At 40.1% G+C, this 14,862-nt stretch overlaps 1 protein-coding gene across 8 annotated transcripts in view; it reads left to right on the top strand.

Moving 5' to 3' along the window:
• Positions 1 to 12,524, top strand: part of NBEA (neurobeachin) — a 754,643-nt gene extending 742,119 nt beyond the window's left edge. For all 8 annotated transcript variants that reach the window (XM_054446222.2, XM_063650755.1, XM_063650757.1 and 5 more), the window contains 4 exons: positions 4,869 to 4,970; positions 7,170 to 7,366; positions 8,151 to 8,302; positions 10,687 to 12,524. In XM_054446222.2, coding sequence (XP_054302197.1) covers positions 4,869 to 4,970; positions 7,170 to 7,366; positions 8,151 to 8,302; positions 10,687 to 10,777 — 542 coding nt within the window. In that variant the 3' untranslated portion in view covers positions 10,778 to 12,524. The remainder of the gene's footprint in view (positions 1 to 4,868; positions 4,971 to 7,169; positions 7,367 to 8,150; positions 8,303 to 10,686) is intronic.
• The last annotated feature ends 2,338 nt before the right edge of the window (positions 12,525 to 14,862 follow it).

Below are 14,862 nucleotides of genomic sequence, written 5' to 3' on the forward strand. Positions count from 1 at the left end.
CTCAAAATACATCGGGACTTCAGCTCAAAAGCCAATCTGCTTTTAAAGAATGTAGTTTTAATGTTTATACCACATATAAGGTGCTTTGTAGAGAGTTTGATATACATACATACAAAAATTTTTAAATCATAGCCATGTGAAACTTTGAAAGAGGATTTACCGTTCATCTTTTCAACTCAAATCTACAAATATTCATTGGGTAGTTTGTATAACACATTTTTATTATGCTTTTCTATTCCACTTTTTAAAAATAAGTCTTTTAGCTCGTGTACAGGCATTATGCAGACTGTGAAAGGAGAAGCCAATTGCAAAGGAGACTCCAGCTGTGCACACACACCTTCTCTGGACTCACATTGTGTATGCCTCAGCACTGGACGCTGACCCTCCTGCCAGCCACAACCTGTCACCAAACATCTGCCAAATCACATCCCTCTCTTTGTTTGCATCCAGGCTTCTTTTAAAAAGACTATCCTGGTGCCCAGCTCCACAACTGCCACTAACCAGTGCTATTATAAGAAATGAAAGCATGGGCAATGAATAGCCCAGAGAGATTTGTAGAGTGTATTTAGATTTAGATACATTAAACAAGTTTGTATCACTTCTCGGAGCAAAGAATCTTAGCTAGGATTTAGCATATGTTAAACCATCTTTTTAAGATCAGAGGAAGCGTAGCTCCCTATGCAATAGTTCTCACCTTGCAGGGCTTTTTGAGGACCAAATGGTAACGGATGTATTGGAACATCCATAGCGCAGAGCCCATTCTGCAGTAGACCACTCATCCACCCCATCCCCTCATTCTAACACCAGTAGACTTTCCAGGGTTCCAGACTGAGAAGGGACCTGCTTGCCACTCGGCCTCTGCTTTTCCTTTCCCTTTATGGGACTAAGGCTTCAAGAAAGGTCTTTGGCCTAGATTGGAAGCAATATATACAGAGTGACTAATGTGTTCTGATCAGAGAGCTTCAGGTTCCAACCAGGGGGTGTCTGGGCTTTACGCAGAGCCCAGCTTCCTGAGGAAGAGGAGGTGGATGATACTAAAATAGTTGTTTTTAGAAGGTGAGCGTAGAACAGTAATGTGCTGTGACCTAGATCTGGGCTCAGGACTTCAAGAGAAGAAAGGTTGTCCTGCAGTGGCAGTGCTCAGAGGAAAATGTAGTCATTGTTATCTCTGAAGAGGAAAAAGAAGTTGGAGTGAATGAATAAATACTTTCACCGTACCTATCTTCCATTCTTCACTGAATACTCTATGAGTACATAAGGAAATGAAACCACATCATGGGTGAATTTGACATTTTCCAACCCACAGAATGTTTTTACTTGCATTATCTTGGGACCTTGGGAAATGAGGGTCCAAGTGTATTTGGTACTTGCAACAGACCTCCACAGCACCTGCCTGTGGCTGAGGAGTTGGGGTCTTGATAAGGGACTCCTGACTGATACCACTCTTCTCAGCTGTTCCAGCAAATTTCTAACATAATATGTTGAAATAAATCTTGAAATCATGGTAGTAATGAAACTACCATACCCTTTGACTAAATCCCTTATTCTGGGATTTTAACTTTCAATACTCCATCATATTTTATCTAAGTATAAACATGAATAAAAATACCTTCTGCCATGATTCTGCGGTGACTTCCCCAGGGTCAGAAATAAAATCTGAATCAGATTTTATCAGGAGGTTCATCCTCTCACTGTGGAGCAGAGGTCTTAGAAACTCCACTGGCTTTGTTTAAGTTCTAAATCAGAAAGACCACAGCTTCCCCTGCATATCAGTGTCCGACAAATGAGGTTTAAAATAAGACCCATGAGTTCTTTACTTTGGCCATTTCTCTAAAAGCCAGAAACCATCTCACTAAAAAACCTCTCATGTCTATGTGAATAAGCAACATCTAATACTAGTATTTTTTTATCATCCGTTTTGAGAATATTGAAATGACCTTTGATAAAAGGAGGATGGAATTTGTTTATTTTAAGCCTTTTAATATTCAGAGTTTCCAAATGCATGTCTATAAGGAATCTAAAAATTGGACGTGTTTGTTCTTCATCAGTTCTAGTCATTCTAGCACACGGTGAGTGCTTCTGTGGAGGCAGTGGTGGGGCTGAGGGCAACGGCGGTGGCCCTCAGAGGGGCGGTCCACCTGCACCTCCCTCTGCACTGGGCCCTTTAACCCTGAGCTACATCCATCAACTGTGATGTGACAGTGACAGAATATTCCCAGGATTTTGAATGATTGTTGGGGTGTGTAACATCTGTCCCTAGCAACGAAATGAAATATAGGAAATAAGCTTTCCCGCCGCTGCAGATTTCCCAACTCAGAAAGCCTGGAATGGCATTTTATTTGCCTTTCACTTAAAGAAGGAAACAGTGCTTTCAGGGGTTCTAAACAATACCCCCTAATAGTTAAATTCCACAGTTTATTCAGATGATCTGGGGAAATTGTAATGAAAAAAATAAAATATTTTAAACTGTCCAAATCAGACATGAGCCTTTGAAAAACTCATTTCCTAGCAGAAAATGTATAACATGCATAAGGAATATTTTTATACATTTTTTTTCTCAATTCCCTGCAATAGGATCAGATTGCTTTTTATTTTTTCTATAGCATATTAGGGAAAGGTCTCAAAACCATTTATTTTATATAAATGAATTAAGTGTATAATTTCAGGGTTTTCCAGTGTGCTAGTCTCTCCAAGATAAAATTATCATTTAGAAAAATTAAAGCTGATATTACACATAAAATCTTAACAATACTTTTTTAGAGATTTTTTATGGATATGTAATAGTTGTACATATTGATGGGATATGTTATACAAGGATACAATGTGTAATGATCAAATTGGGGTAATTGGGATATCCAACACCTCAAACGTTTATCACTTCTTTGCATTAGGAACATTCCAAATCTTCTCTTCTAATTATTTTGAAATGTACATAAATTATTAGCGGTAGTCACCCTATTTTGCTACCAAACACTAGATCTTATTCTTTCTGTCTAACTGTATCTATCTAACTGTATTGTTCTACCCATTAACCAACCCCTCCCCACCACCCTTGCCAGCCTCCGGTAACCACTATTCTGTTTATTTCCTCTGTGAGATCAATTTCTTCAGCTCCCACATATGAGTAAGAAGATGGGACAGTTGTCTTTCTGTGCCTGGCTAATTTCACTTAACCTCATGTCCTTCAGTTCCATCTATGTTGTTGCAAATGACAGGATTTCTTTTTTTTTTAGCAGAATAATATTCAATTATGTAAATATACCTCATTTTCTTTATCTTTTCATTATTTGTTGGACACAGGTTGATTCTATATCTGAGCTATTGTGAATAGTGCTGCAGTCAACATAGGGGCGCAGATATCTCTGATTTGCTGATTTCCTTTGTTTGGAAAACTCTTATCAATGCTTAAAGCTTATTTTACCAGGGAACCCAGGCCATCTTTGAAACAATTTTTTTTTTCTTTTTCACCTTTTTCCTGCAATGTGAAACATAATTTTATAAATTATATAAATATGTTTCAGGCAAATCCGAGACTGCTGACATTATAAATAGACACTCTACCAATAGTCAAAACACATTACAGCAATATCCATGTATTCAGAAGAAGATGGCAAACTAGCATGAGCTGCTGTCCCCCTTCTCGCACACTCCATCTAAGAGATGCCTCAAAAACAAAATTGGAGCTGATGGGTCTGAGAAAATGCAAATAAAACTGAGAAATCCTTGGGGAGACAGAAGATAGGCGGTCTTAAGAGAAGATAGGCAGGTCTTAAGAGAAGATAGGCAGGTCTTAAGGAAGGGGCTCTTGGCCAACCAGAGTGGAAGATGTGGGGCGCCTTACTGGGTAAGGCCTTGTGATTATGCACTTTCCTCATGAACTGTCTCTGGCTTCCCTCTTGCGACTGTGGGCAGAGAGCTGGAGCAGCAGTCCAGCTGGCCAGCACCCAGAGGTCCCAGAAGTGCCAAAGAAGGGGCTATTCAGGGGGAGGCGCATCTGCCAGCCCTGGAACATTTAACTTCCCCCAACTCCAGTGAGGGCCAGTAGTTCAACCTAGGAGGCAGCTCTAGGAAAGAGGGGCACCAAGACCAAAGTACAGGGTGGTTCTCTGAGAGACAAGATGGGGGATCGGGGGTGGTTACCCCACCAAAAATAGGAATTCACAAAGAAAAACAGGCAAGCATGCAAAGAACACAAGTGCTAGAAAAGAAAGACAGAACAGCCTATGTGGGTGATGCAGAATAAGCTCATTTCTTTCCAATAAAAGAAGAGAAAAATATAGAACTTTTTACAAAAGGCATAATATTCTCTAAGTCGTTCAGTTTATGAAAGCAGTTAGCAGTGAAAATGCTTCTGGGATATAATTCAGCTGAACTTTTTAGCTAGGTTCGCACTAATAAAGTGAAGTAGGTTCAATTCCAACCCTTAGCTGTATGAACTTGGGCAAGTGGAATCACCTTGCAAAGCCTTGGGTTTCTAGGCTATAGACTAGGGATAGTAGGAGTTCCTACCTCATAGAGCATTACCATAAATACATGATGTAACACAGATAAATGCCTTAGCAGGCATTGTACCTGTTTCATAACAATAATGGAAGAAAAAGAATAGCCATTACCACTCTCGTTATGTTCTAAGCATGTCACATACGTTAACTTGTCCTGTCATCTAAACAGCATGTATAATAGATTCGCTAGTTATGCGCATTTCACAGAAGAGGAGAGCAGAGAGGTTAAGTAACTGGCTCATGGTCACACAGCTTAATAATAATGCCCTTAATAAACATGGGTATTTTTTGAATATTGCATTGCTGGTGTAGTTCTTTCCCCCTGCCATTGGTCTGTAGTGCCTCACTGCTACTGTTTTCTTGCAGGTGACTATCCGGCACCAAGAGCCGTCCTCACAGGCCATGACCATGAAGTTGTCTGTGTTTCTGTCTGTGCAGAACTTGGGCTTGTTATCAGTGGTGCTAAAGGTCAGAAGTCATTTCTTTCATTTTCAATGTTTAGAAGATGACCGTTTTCTCACACTAAGCATGATTGTCAGTTTATTTCTTCCAGGAAGCTTCCCATAGACAAATGGTATCCCAAAGTTATTTGTAGATGTTTAGTTTTATGATTAATATTTACTGGCACTAATATAAAATATGTATAAAATTTTATGTAGTATTTTGTGGTCAACAGCGTTCTAACCAGAACACTGATAAATTACAGTGTATTCATATGATGCAGCCATTATGAAGGACATGTAAAAGACAAGGGGAAAGTATCCCTGATGTAGTGGGGGAGGGGGTGGTCATGTCACTCATCAGACACGGCTTTGGATCCCCTCCCTCTGCAAGTCCCTTTCTTTATAAGGCCAGGGGCTGTGTAGAGGTTGGTGGAAAGGAAACAAAGATTACTTGGTTCTTTGGAGGTTTTGTTTTGTTTTGTTTTGTTTTGTTTTTGAGGCATACCTTCACTCTTGTCACCCAGGCTGGGGTGCAATGGTGCAATCCAGGCTCCCTGCAACTTCCGCCTCCTGGGTTCAAGTGATTCTTCTGCCTCACCCTCCCTAGTAGCTGGGATTACAGGCGCCCGCAACCACGCCTGGCTAATTTTTTGTATTTTCAGTAGAGACGGGGTTTCACCGTGTTGGTCAGGCTGATCTTTAACTCCTGACCTCGGGTGATCCACCCACCTCAGCCTCCCAAATTGCTGGGATTACAGGCATGAGCCACTACACCCAGCCTCTTTGGAGTTTTTGTAGAAGACATTTCATTTCAGGAAGTCAGGAAACTTAGGTCCTAGTTCTGGCTCAAATAGCAGTTCTCTGTGGGAAGACTCCCAGGCAGAAAGGAGCCTGATGCTTGGAGAAACTGAAAGGAGCCCTGGGTGCTGCTGGAGTATCACCGTGGTGCCACAACCTGGAGGAGTGAGAAGGCTGAAGGGATGGGAGGGGCCTGGGGCACAAGCATTTGCAATTTTTTTTTTTTTTTAATGAGTATAGTAGGAAACTATTGAAGTTTTTTAATCGAGGTGATGAGATAGATAGGTTTGGTTGTAAGAGCTCATTTCAGCTTTTCTACGGAGAATGGATAGAGCCTGAAGGCTGGCACCATGTTTTTAAAATTTTGGTATCTAGGAATAAATAATCCAGAAATGGACACATAGGATATTTTCAGTCTTTTAATTTTAAAAAGTAATAATATGTGTAATATCGTTTTACCCTCTGAAGTTAAAAAAAAAAAAGGAAAATAAATGACACATAGTAGGCACCAAGAAAGAGACATTTCCTACAGGGGCTGCGTGATGTTAGAGATGATTGCTGGTGTTTTCCTAATTTTCTATAGGGCAAGTCTATTACTTTAGTAATCAGGACAAAATTTAATAGTGTCACTTGCTTTGTAAAATATGTGTCTATTCAGCTCAATTAAAAATAAACATGTAATTCATACACTGTTTTGGGGAAATCTTTTTGGGAAAAGGGAATAGATATATAATACCAAACTATAGTGACCAATTTTTATGAATTGATCGTGAATTTTTTACTTTATCAGCACTATTTTATAAGGGCAAAGAAACCCAGAAACCATCAGAGCCAAATGTCACTCCTTACCCTCCTTTCACACTCTTGCCTCACTATTCATTTATTTAAAAGACGAAATATCTTTCTGTAGGCTGAAATACTTAATAAGTTTTCTCAATTTTGCTTTTACATTTTATGTATAGATGACAGAAAAAGGTAAAATGTACTTGACGGTAATGTATTGATGTGGTACAACGTAAAATTTTGATGCTACTTGAGAAAATGAGCAGCTGTTCTGATAATTCTATTAAACTTTCAAGAAAAGTTTCTAAAAGTGTATTAAGAGAAAATGTCTGGCACATAAAGTATTTTATTCTCATGTAATCTGTGAGCTATACCATTTTATTATGAATATTACCTGACAAAGGAAAAGACCAAGTATTTACCTGGTGAAGAAGTGTGCGGCATAGGAGTGTGATATGTAACAGGTACTCTGGCTTTGCTCTGTTTAAATGTAGCATCAGCGCTTGGCCTGGCCAGCCTACCTCTTTCCTGTCCTCTTTCATCACATCTGAGTGCATACCCAGCGAGGTTTTCAGGTTGGTGGGAGCTAGTATGTCATTTGCCATCCCCAACTGACCCTGGCATTGATGTCCCCACTTTGCAGAGGGCCCTTGCCTTGTCCACACCATCACTGGAGATTTGCTGAGAGCCCTTGAAGGACCAGAAAACTGCTTATTCCCACGCTTGATATCTGTCTCCAGCGAAGGCCACTGTATCATATACTATGAACGAGGGCGATTCAGTAATTTCAGCATTAATGGGAAACTTTTGGCTCAAATGGAGATCAATGATTCAACACGGGTAAATCTGCATAGTTCGTGCTAAGTAGGACTGAAGCCAAGAGATTAAAGATTGATTGTTTTACATTAAATAATTCATAATAGAATGTCTGTGCTATCCAGATAAATGTGTTCTAGATTAAAAGTATATAACTTCATGTGGACTGCTACTTTCAACAAACCCAAAGTTCATTTAATTGCAAGTAATTAACTCAGTGACTTAGACTTCAGAAATGATAGCTGTTGTTTGATTAAAGCTTAGACCCTCAGGAGGGTTTTTAAAGCTCCTTTTATAATTGTTTCAGTGCTGCACCCTCACAACATTAAAAGTGAGTTTATTTTCAAAGATTTCTATCTTTAGAACCCTAAACAAAAATTACATATACCCATTTACCCTTCATTCATGAATAAATTATAATTGCTGGGTTGTCATTATTAAATACTGTTTTCAAATATGTTTCTTCCGTTTGTTCTTTAATTCTCTATAATGTTAATATTCAGGATTTAACTAAACATGTTACTTAATGCTCAAATTCTTCCTGGATTAAATTGATAATATTCTCTTGGGAATTTAATTTTGGTTTTAATAAGATCTTTTGTATATGTAAGAACTTCGATGAATTCCACAATGGAAATTCTGTGGATTGAACTTGATTGTGTTGGACAAATGACTGACAGTAGGCAATAATGATAAGGGAACTGTACTGAGTACTTTTCAGTAGTGACAGTTGGCTATTTAGGAAAAATTGAGAGAAATGGTTGTTGTGTATTTTATTTTGTTTTGTTTTCTTTTACCTTTTCTGAAGGCCATTCTCCTGAGCAGTGATGGCCAGAACCTGGTCACCGGAGGGGACAATGGGGTAGTAGAGGTCTGGCAGGCCTGTGACTTCAAGCAACTGTACATTTACCCTGGATGTGATGCTGGCATTAGAGCAATGGACTTGTCCCATGACCAGAGGTGAGCTGCGTCAAGGACAAGTGTCATCACTGAGAACTGTCATTGAAGGTTCTCTTCATTCTACCAAGGGTGAATTGTGCTGTGAGTGCAATTCCAGCATCCAGATGGAAGAAAGACTGGCAAAGAAAAGGGGAAAATGAGGGGAAGAGTAAGGATTCTAGTGAGAGGGAAACAGAGGAAGAGAATAAGAAGGAAAAAAAAGAAAAGGATCTGATGAAGAACAGGCGCCTCCAGACATGTTTTAAGGGCCCAAGACATAGAACTTACTCCCACCAAGTTCCCTGTTCTCAGGTCCCTGCCTAGTCTCAGACAGGCCACCCTGGCTTATATGATGTGAGGGAAACACGTATTTTTCAGCAGAGGTGGGATTCAGTGTGAGACCTACTTCTTGCTAACCAGTTTCCAGCAAAGTGCATAGTGTGGGCTGTAGCTGGCCTCCCTTTCAACAGCATGTGGCACTCATGCATTACCCAGAACAATTTTTTTACCCCCATGTTCTTATTTACCTGTTTCTCATTTATGTTATTTTGTTTTATTGTATGTATTTCCCTAAAACACGTTAATCCTTTAATCCAACTCTTTCTTGGAAAGAGTTGATATGAATGTTAATCAGTTAATAATGATTTTCCATTGTTCTTCAATTTGCAATAGGATTTTATTATTTCCTAAAATTTACCTTTGGGTTTCTTATAAAGTGAAAATAATATTAGAAATATAAAGTCTAAAGTTCCTAAGCCTTTAAAATAAACTACAACCCTATAATCTGAATATGGCATGTGATTTCTAATTTTTGCTATTTAACAGAAATAAGCTTGTTAATCAACGTTTTTCCCAACTATATGTAATATTCCTCATAACAGTATTGGTTTTAAAATATTTTAAATATTACGACATAATAAAGTTAACAAAGCATCTTCACAGTATAATAAAATGGTACTGAAGTCATCAGGAAATACACTGTAAGCTAATTTAGTCTGAGAACGGATGTTTGGTCTGCAGCCCAGACTGTTTTTAAAGAAGGTTTAAGGTTATTATTGGAGTATCCCAAAGTGCTGCAGCCTATACTTAGGAATAAATGGGAATGGTTTATTGTGTTATTATTTGTATATATGTGTGTGTTTCCAGAGTGTTTGAAATGATTTGTGTTTGTAAGCAGTTTCAATACTTCCCTGATATTCTTACTCGTTCATGTATTCATTTTGCTGCCATCCTCGTAGGTTGAGTGCAATGCAAAGTACTAAGGATCCATAACAAGAAACTGACCCCAGAGAGCTCAGATCCTCATAATCATTGCATATGAGGGCACCAGGAACAGACTAACAGAAGAAGGAAGGGATTAACTCTTCTTGAGGGCTGGGAAGGGCAGGAAAGACTTCAGAAGATGCTCATCCATTCACCAGGCATAAACAGAGAGGGTGGATGGAAGAGCATATTCAAAGTTGCAGTAGTATTAGGGGGTCTCCAAATGAAGGGGGGAAAGATACTAAGTTTCTATTTCTATTTTAATCTCATCCTTGGTTTTGATTATTTTGTTGTTTTATAATGAATAGTACATGCATATCAATTATAAACTGATAAACATATATTGGGGATATTACTCAAAAGGTATTTATTGGATGAGGTGTCTAATCAAAAGTGAAGCAACACTTTATGTAGACAGAAATCCTGAAACCTGAGTTCCGTCAGTGGCAGTGGGACTAGGGAGGAATATCCCTGAAAAAGAAGCCTCAGAGCTGAACAGCTGATCAATTAGGAGGGAGAGGGAGAGGAGACAAGGTGACTTAACCAGCAAAAGACCAGCAAGGTCAGAAGGTACCAGTGATTCATGGTGGACATGTTGAATCTGAGGGTTTTGTGACACAGCCTGGCAGTGACCTCCACTTGGCAATGGGAAATCAGCATCTGAGGCTTCAGAAAGAGACGTCATTGTCTTTACGTCCAGGGAGACTGTGGACCGAGAGGACAAGAGGTGGAGTGATTCAAGGGGGCAAAGAAAAGAAAGGGCAGAGAGATAGGAAGAAACACCAGATAGCCTCAGAGAAGCCAATAGATGCCTAAAACAAGGCAGTGGACAGGCACGTGTGTGATTGCTGAGAGAAATGGGGCACCCAGCAGAGGCTGGAAATGTGGTTCTGTGGGCCCCTCATGCTCTGCAGCAGGGCTGGCTGTCCAGGCATGTGCAGGCTAACTGTGCTCCTCTCAGCAGAACCAAGAAGTTTCAGTCCTACTTCCATGAATACAAAATTAAGACTTGGCAGACTTTGAGATCATGATATTGTCTAGTGTAAAATGCCAAACTTTGAGATCACAATACTGTCTAGTGTAAAATAGCAACCACAGAAATGATTTTATATCACTCTTAACTGCTGTTTCTGCTTTTCCAGGACTCTGATCACTGGCATGGCTTCTGGTAGCATTGTAGCTTTTAATATAGATTTTAATCGGTGGCATTATGAGCATCAGAACAGATACTGAAGATAAAGGAAGAACCAAAAGCCAAGTTAAAGCTGAGAGCACAAGTGCTGCATGGAAAGGCAATATCTCTGGTGGAAAAAACTCGTCTACATCGACCTCCGTTTGTACATTCCATCACACCCAGCAATAGCTGTACATTGTAGTCAGCAACCATTTTACTTTGTGTGTTTTTTCACGACTGAACACCAGCTGCTATCAAGCAAGCTTATATCATGTAAATTATATGAATTAGGAGATGTTTTGGTAATTATTTCATATATTGTTGTTTATTGAGAAAAGGTTGTAGGATGTGTCACAAGAGACTTTTGACAATTCTGAGGAACCTTGTGTCCAGTTGTTACAAAGTTTAAGCTTTGAACCTAACCTGCATCCCATTTCCAGCCTCTTTTCAAGCTGAGAAAAAAAAAAAAAAAAACACGTTTGATACTTTGTACATCAGATGCATCTTATTTAAAAGGGATACTTTTGTAAAAGTAAAACCTTGTATAAAGAACAAAATGTTTCTTAATTTTATTGTGGAGTTACAACTTGCATGTTCCTTACTCCTGATGGCTTGATGGAACAGGTGCATTCACACTATGAAACAGAAAGATCTGTCCAAGGACACAGCTTGTATAAAAGGGTTGAATTTGGGCTCCATGAGTAATTTTTGACATTTTCACCAAAATATAGTTTGCACTTTTTAATCTAAATTCATCCCTTCTGAGTGAAATTTGCTCATAAAGCATTTGGATACTAAGCCATTATTTGCCATTTTGGGTACTTTATACAAAGAAAATTCAGCCCTACCCTGCATAATTTGAAGACACAGCAGAAAGGGGGCTTAGGGATGAGGTCCTGGTTTTTCTTGTATAAATAGGAGTCATGGGCGTTAGTTCTGTAGTAATAACTTCCCAGCACCTGGACATCTCTTCCAGAGTCATCCCACTGGCTTGGTGTGTATACATTAGGGGAGGATAATCTGATGCTAACTTTTTTTTTCTCTTTGGTTCTTGAATAGCTTAGTTTCTTTAATAACAAGTCAGACTTTATTACAACAATAACTGAAGTTATTCTTTTAGGTTCTCGTGAAATTCTCACTGAAAGCCACATTCTTAGCCTAAGGCATTTCATCTTTTATGATATAAAATGATGGCTATCAAATGATTTTCCATACATTGTACTGATCAAGTTATACACCCAGGGGTATATACACTTTCTTCATGTTTCTTCTTTGTATATTTGGTGACTGTATCGTCATAGATGTACATATTGTGTCGGTAGGGCTATGAGGCATGTTACAGGAATGTAATTTTCTCCGAATTTACACTCACTTGCAGTCATTTATTTAAAAAGATAAAACAAGATAATGGGTTCTTTGTATTGGCACTTTGCACCAGAAACATATCATTATTTATTGATGTGATTACTTATTTGTTATCCACCTTGTACTAGTAAGTTTTAGCACTGAATTCCTTCTTCATTGTTGTTTGTATTTATGAAATTCTGAAATTATGGGGAATCAGCATAATGATTAAGTTATTCATCACCAGGCTGTAAGCAATATCTTGAGTTTGTAGCTTAGAATTGGGAGGATACTGAACATCTGGAAGACAAGTTCATTTCATCTTGAGATCATGGTGAAATATTTTGGATATATAAATTCCTTAAGCTATTGTAACCATGTTTTATTGCAAAGATGTAAAATATGCCAGATGTGTGTGAGTTGGAAATCAAAAAAAGAAAAATAAAATATGCAAAGAATTCACGGACTGTTTCAGATTTCATTGGACACGTCACTAGCATGCTTTCATTGTGTTGTAATACAGGTTTCAGAAGTCATCATCATCTGATGTAGAGCCTACAGCATCTAAAAACATGAAATCAAGTCCTAATGAGGTTCTGCAATTTTCTGAAACCTGAGCTGCTCTGCCAAGCCATCTGGCAGGGATTTGGGGCAACAGTGACCATGGGGAAACGGCCCTCATTGTCTATTCTGCATAATCCACTTTGGGGATTGTCTTTATTTAAAAGGAACTAAGTAGTGAAGGTTATAATAGCTCCTTTTTTGAGTGTTATCACATAATGCCTTTTTCATCTGAAACCACACCTTCTAGAACTCATCAGTGACCAGGCATGGCACAGGCAGGGACTGAGGACCTGGAGAGGCTGAGCAGCTGCTAGCAAGGGCAGCCACGAGTGGGCTAAGGGGGATTCGGTCACGCAGATTGGCGTGAGTGGTTGGGGCAGCGGCCCAGACACGCCCAGAGAATGACAGAACTGCAGGCCGTGCTTCCATCTGCATTCCCGAGACTAAAGGGACAGACCCAACAGTAGCCTAAGGAAGGTTTGCGCTCTTACTTTCCATCCTATCCCCAAACCAGAAATCTGTCAGTCATCTGCCATGCTGGCTCCCTCACCCAGCCCTCCTGCCAGGCACTCCAGCCAACTGACTGATCACTGCCTAAAGTGTCTTTTGAAACTGCCCCTGCTCTTTCCAGCACTGTCATCTGGACTGTCCGAAAACCTCCTGACCTCTGACCTGTCCCCTCCCATCCCTGCTCCGCCCTGCTGCGGAGGCACCCATCCAGTGGGTGCCTCCCTGCCGCCCCGCGCCCACTAGTGCCCCCCAGCGCCCCCCAGAACCCCCCAGCACTTTGAAAAACCAATACCAATGGCTTAAAATGGTATTCTTAAACTCTGGTGGGTTGAAAATCACCTGGGGAGCTTATTTTTAAAAGCAGGATCTAGAGTCCCACCGCTCCCCCTCCCACCCCAGGCACTTCTTGGGCACATTTTCAACAACACTGATTAGAGGGATAAATTCTAAGCTCAGTGAAGTGCAGAAGTCCTTCAGGAACCACTCCCAGCAGCCAGCACCCCTAGTAAACCCACCTTTTTCCAAGTCCCTGAGAACTCTCTTGCACCTGAGTCCCTAAGGTTCCTCCTGCCAGGTGGCCCCTCTCTGCCTGTGCCACTCGCCTACTGCCTTGTTGTGGATTGACCTAAACCAATTTGGTCATGCAGTCTTTTTTTGCAGGTAAAGGTAGCCCCTAAAACACCACATCTTCACTATGTCATGATGAAAACAACTTTTAGAAACAGTTTCTGCTATGTGTGGGGAAACCTTTTTTTTTTTTTTTGATTGAGACAGAGTATCACTCTGTTGCCCAGGCTGGAGTGCAGTGGCGGAATAATCTCCGCTCACTGCAACCTCCGCCTCCTGGGTTCAAGCAACTCTTCCAGCTGAGCCTCCCAAGTAGCTGGGATTACAGGCACGCATCACCATGCCCAGCTAATTTTTTTTATTCTTAGTAGAGATGGGTTTCGCCATGTTGGCCAGGCTGGTCTTGAACTTCTGACCTCAAGTGATCTGCCCACCTCAGCCTCCCAAAGTGCTGGGACTACAGGCGTGAGCCACGGTGCCTGGCCGGTATACTTTTAAATGAAACACATTTTAGCAAGCAAGCAAAAGAGTGCCTGCAACTCTTCTGTGAGTTTGGTGAAGTCGAGAGCTTGGCTTTTTTACGTGATCTCAAAACCATTTTACATTTCCAAAGGTACACTTGAAGCAGGTGCACTAATATTCTAGAAGTAGCATCCCATAAGCCTTGTAATGCCATCAGCAGCCTCAATCCTCCAACCCAACCATCAAGCCATCAAGCCCTGGGCACCACCCTAAAAGTATGTGCTAAAAGCCTCAGTAGATTGTTAAACTCTGATTATAGAGAGGTAGGAAAAGTTCAAATACTTTAGCCAGCATATACTGAATTTATATGTATATTTAGCATCAGTAATTCCATCAACAAAATAACATTTCTATCATCCATTAAACTAACTTAGAAGCCAATAATTTCCTCTGCTGAAAAGCCATTTCTAGTATTTACTATCCTAACTCATAGAGCTTCCAGTTTCTTTAGGATTAGGAAGATGGATTGTTGGAATGACACCTTTCTGAAATGTATATTTCTGATCAGGGCAACTGACTATCCCTAGAATGCAGTACAAATTAATACATCACATGTCTGTACTGGATATTTTAAAGTAAATTACAACATCGTAACATTCCTACTTACTCTTACAGGCTCCCCACTCTGGGAAGTCTT

The sequence above is a fragment of the Pongo pygmaeus genome, chromosome 14 (assembly GCF_028885625.2).
Source record: "Pongo pygmaeus isolate AG05252 chromosome 14, NHGRI_mPonPyg2-v2.0_pri, whole genome shotgun sequence".
NCBI lineage: Eukaryota > Metazoa > Chordata > Mammalia > Primates > Hominidae > Pongo > Pongo pygmaeus.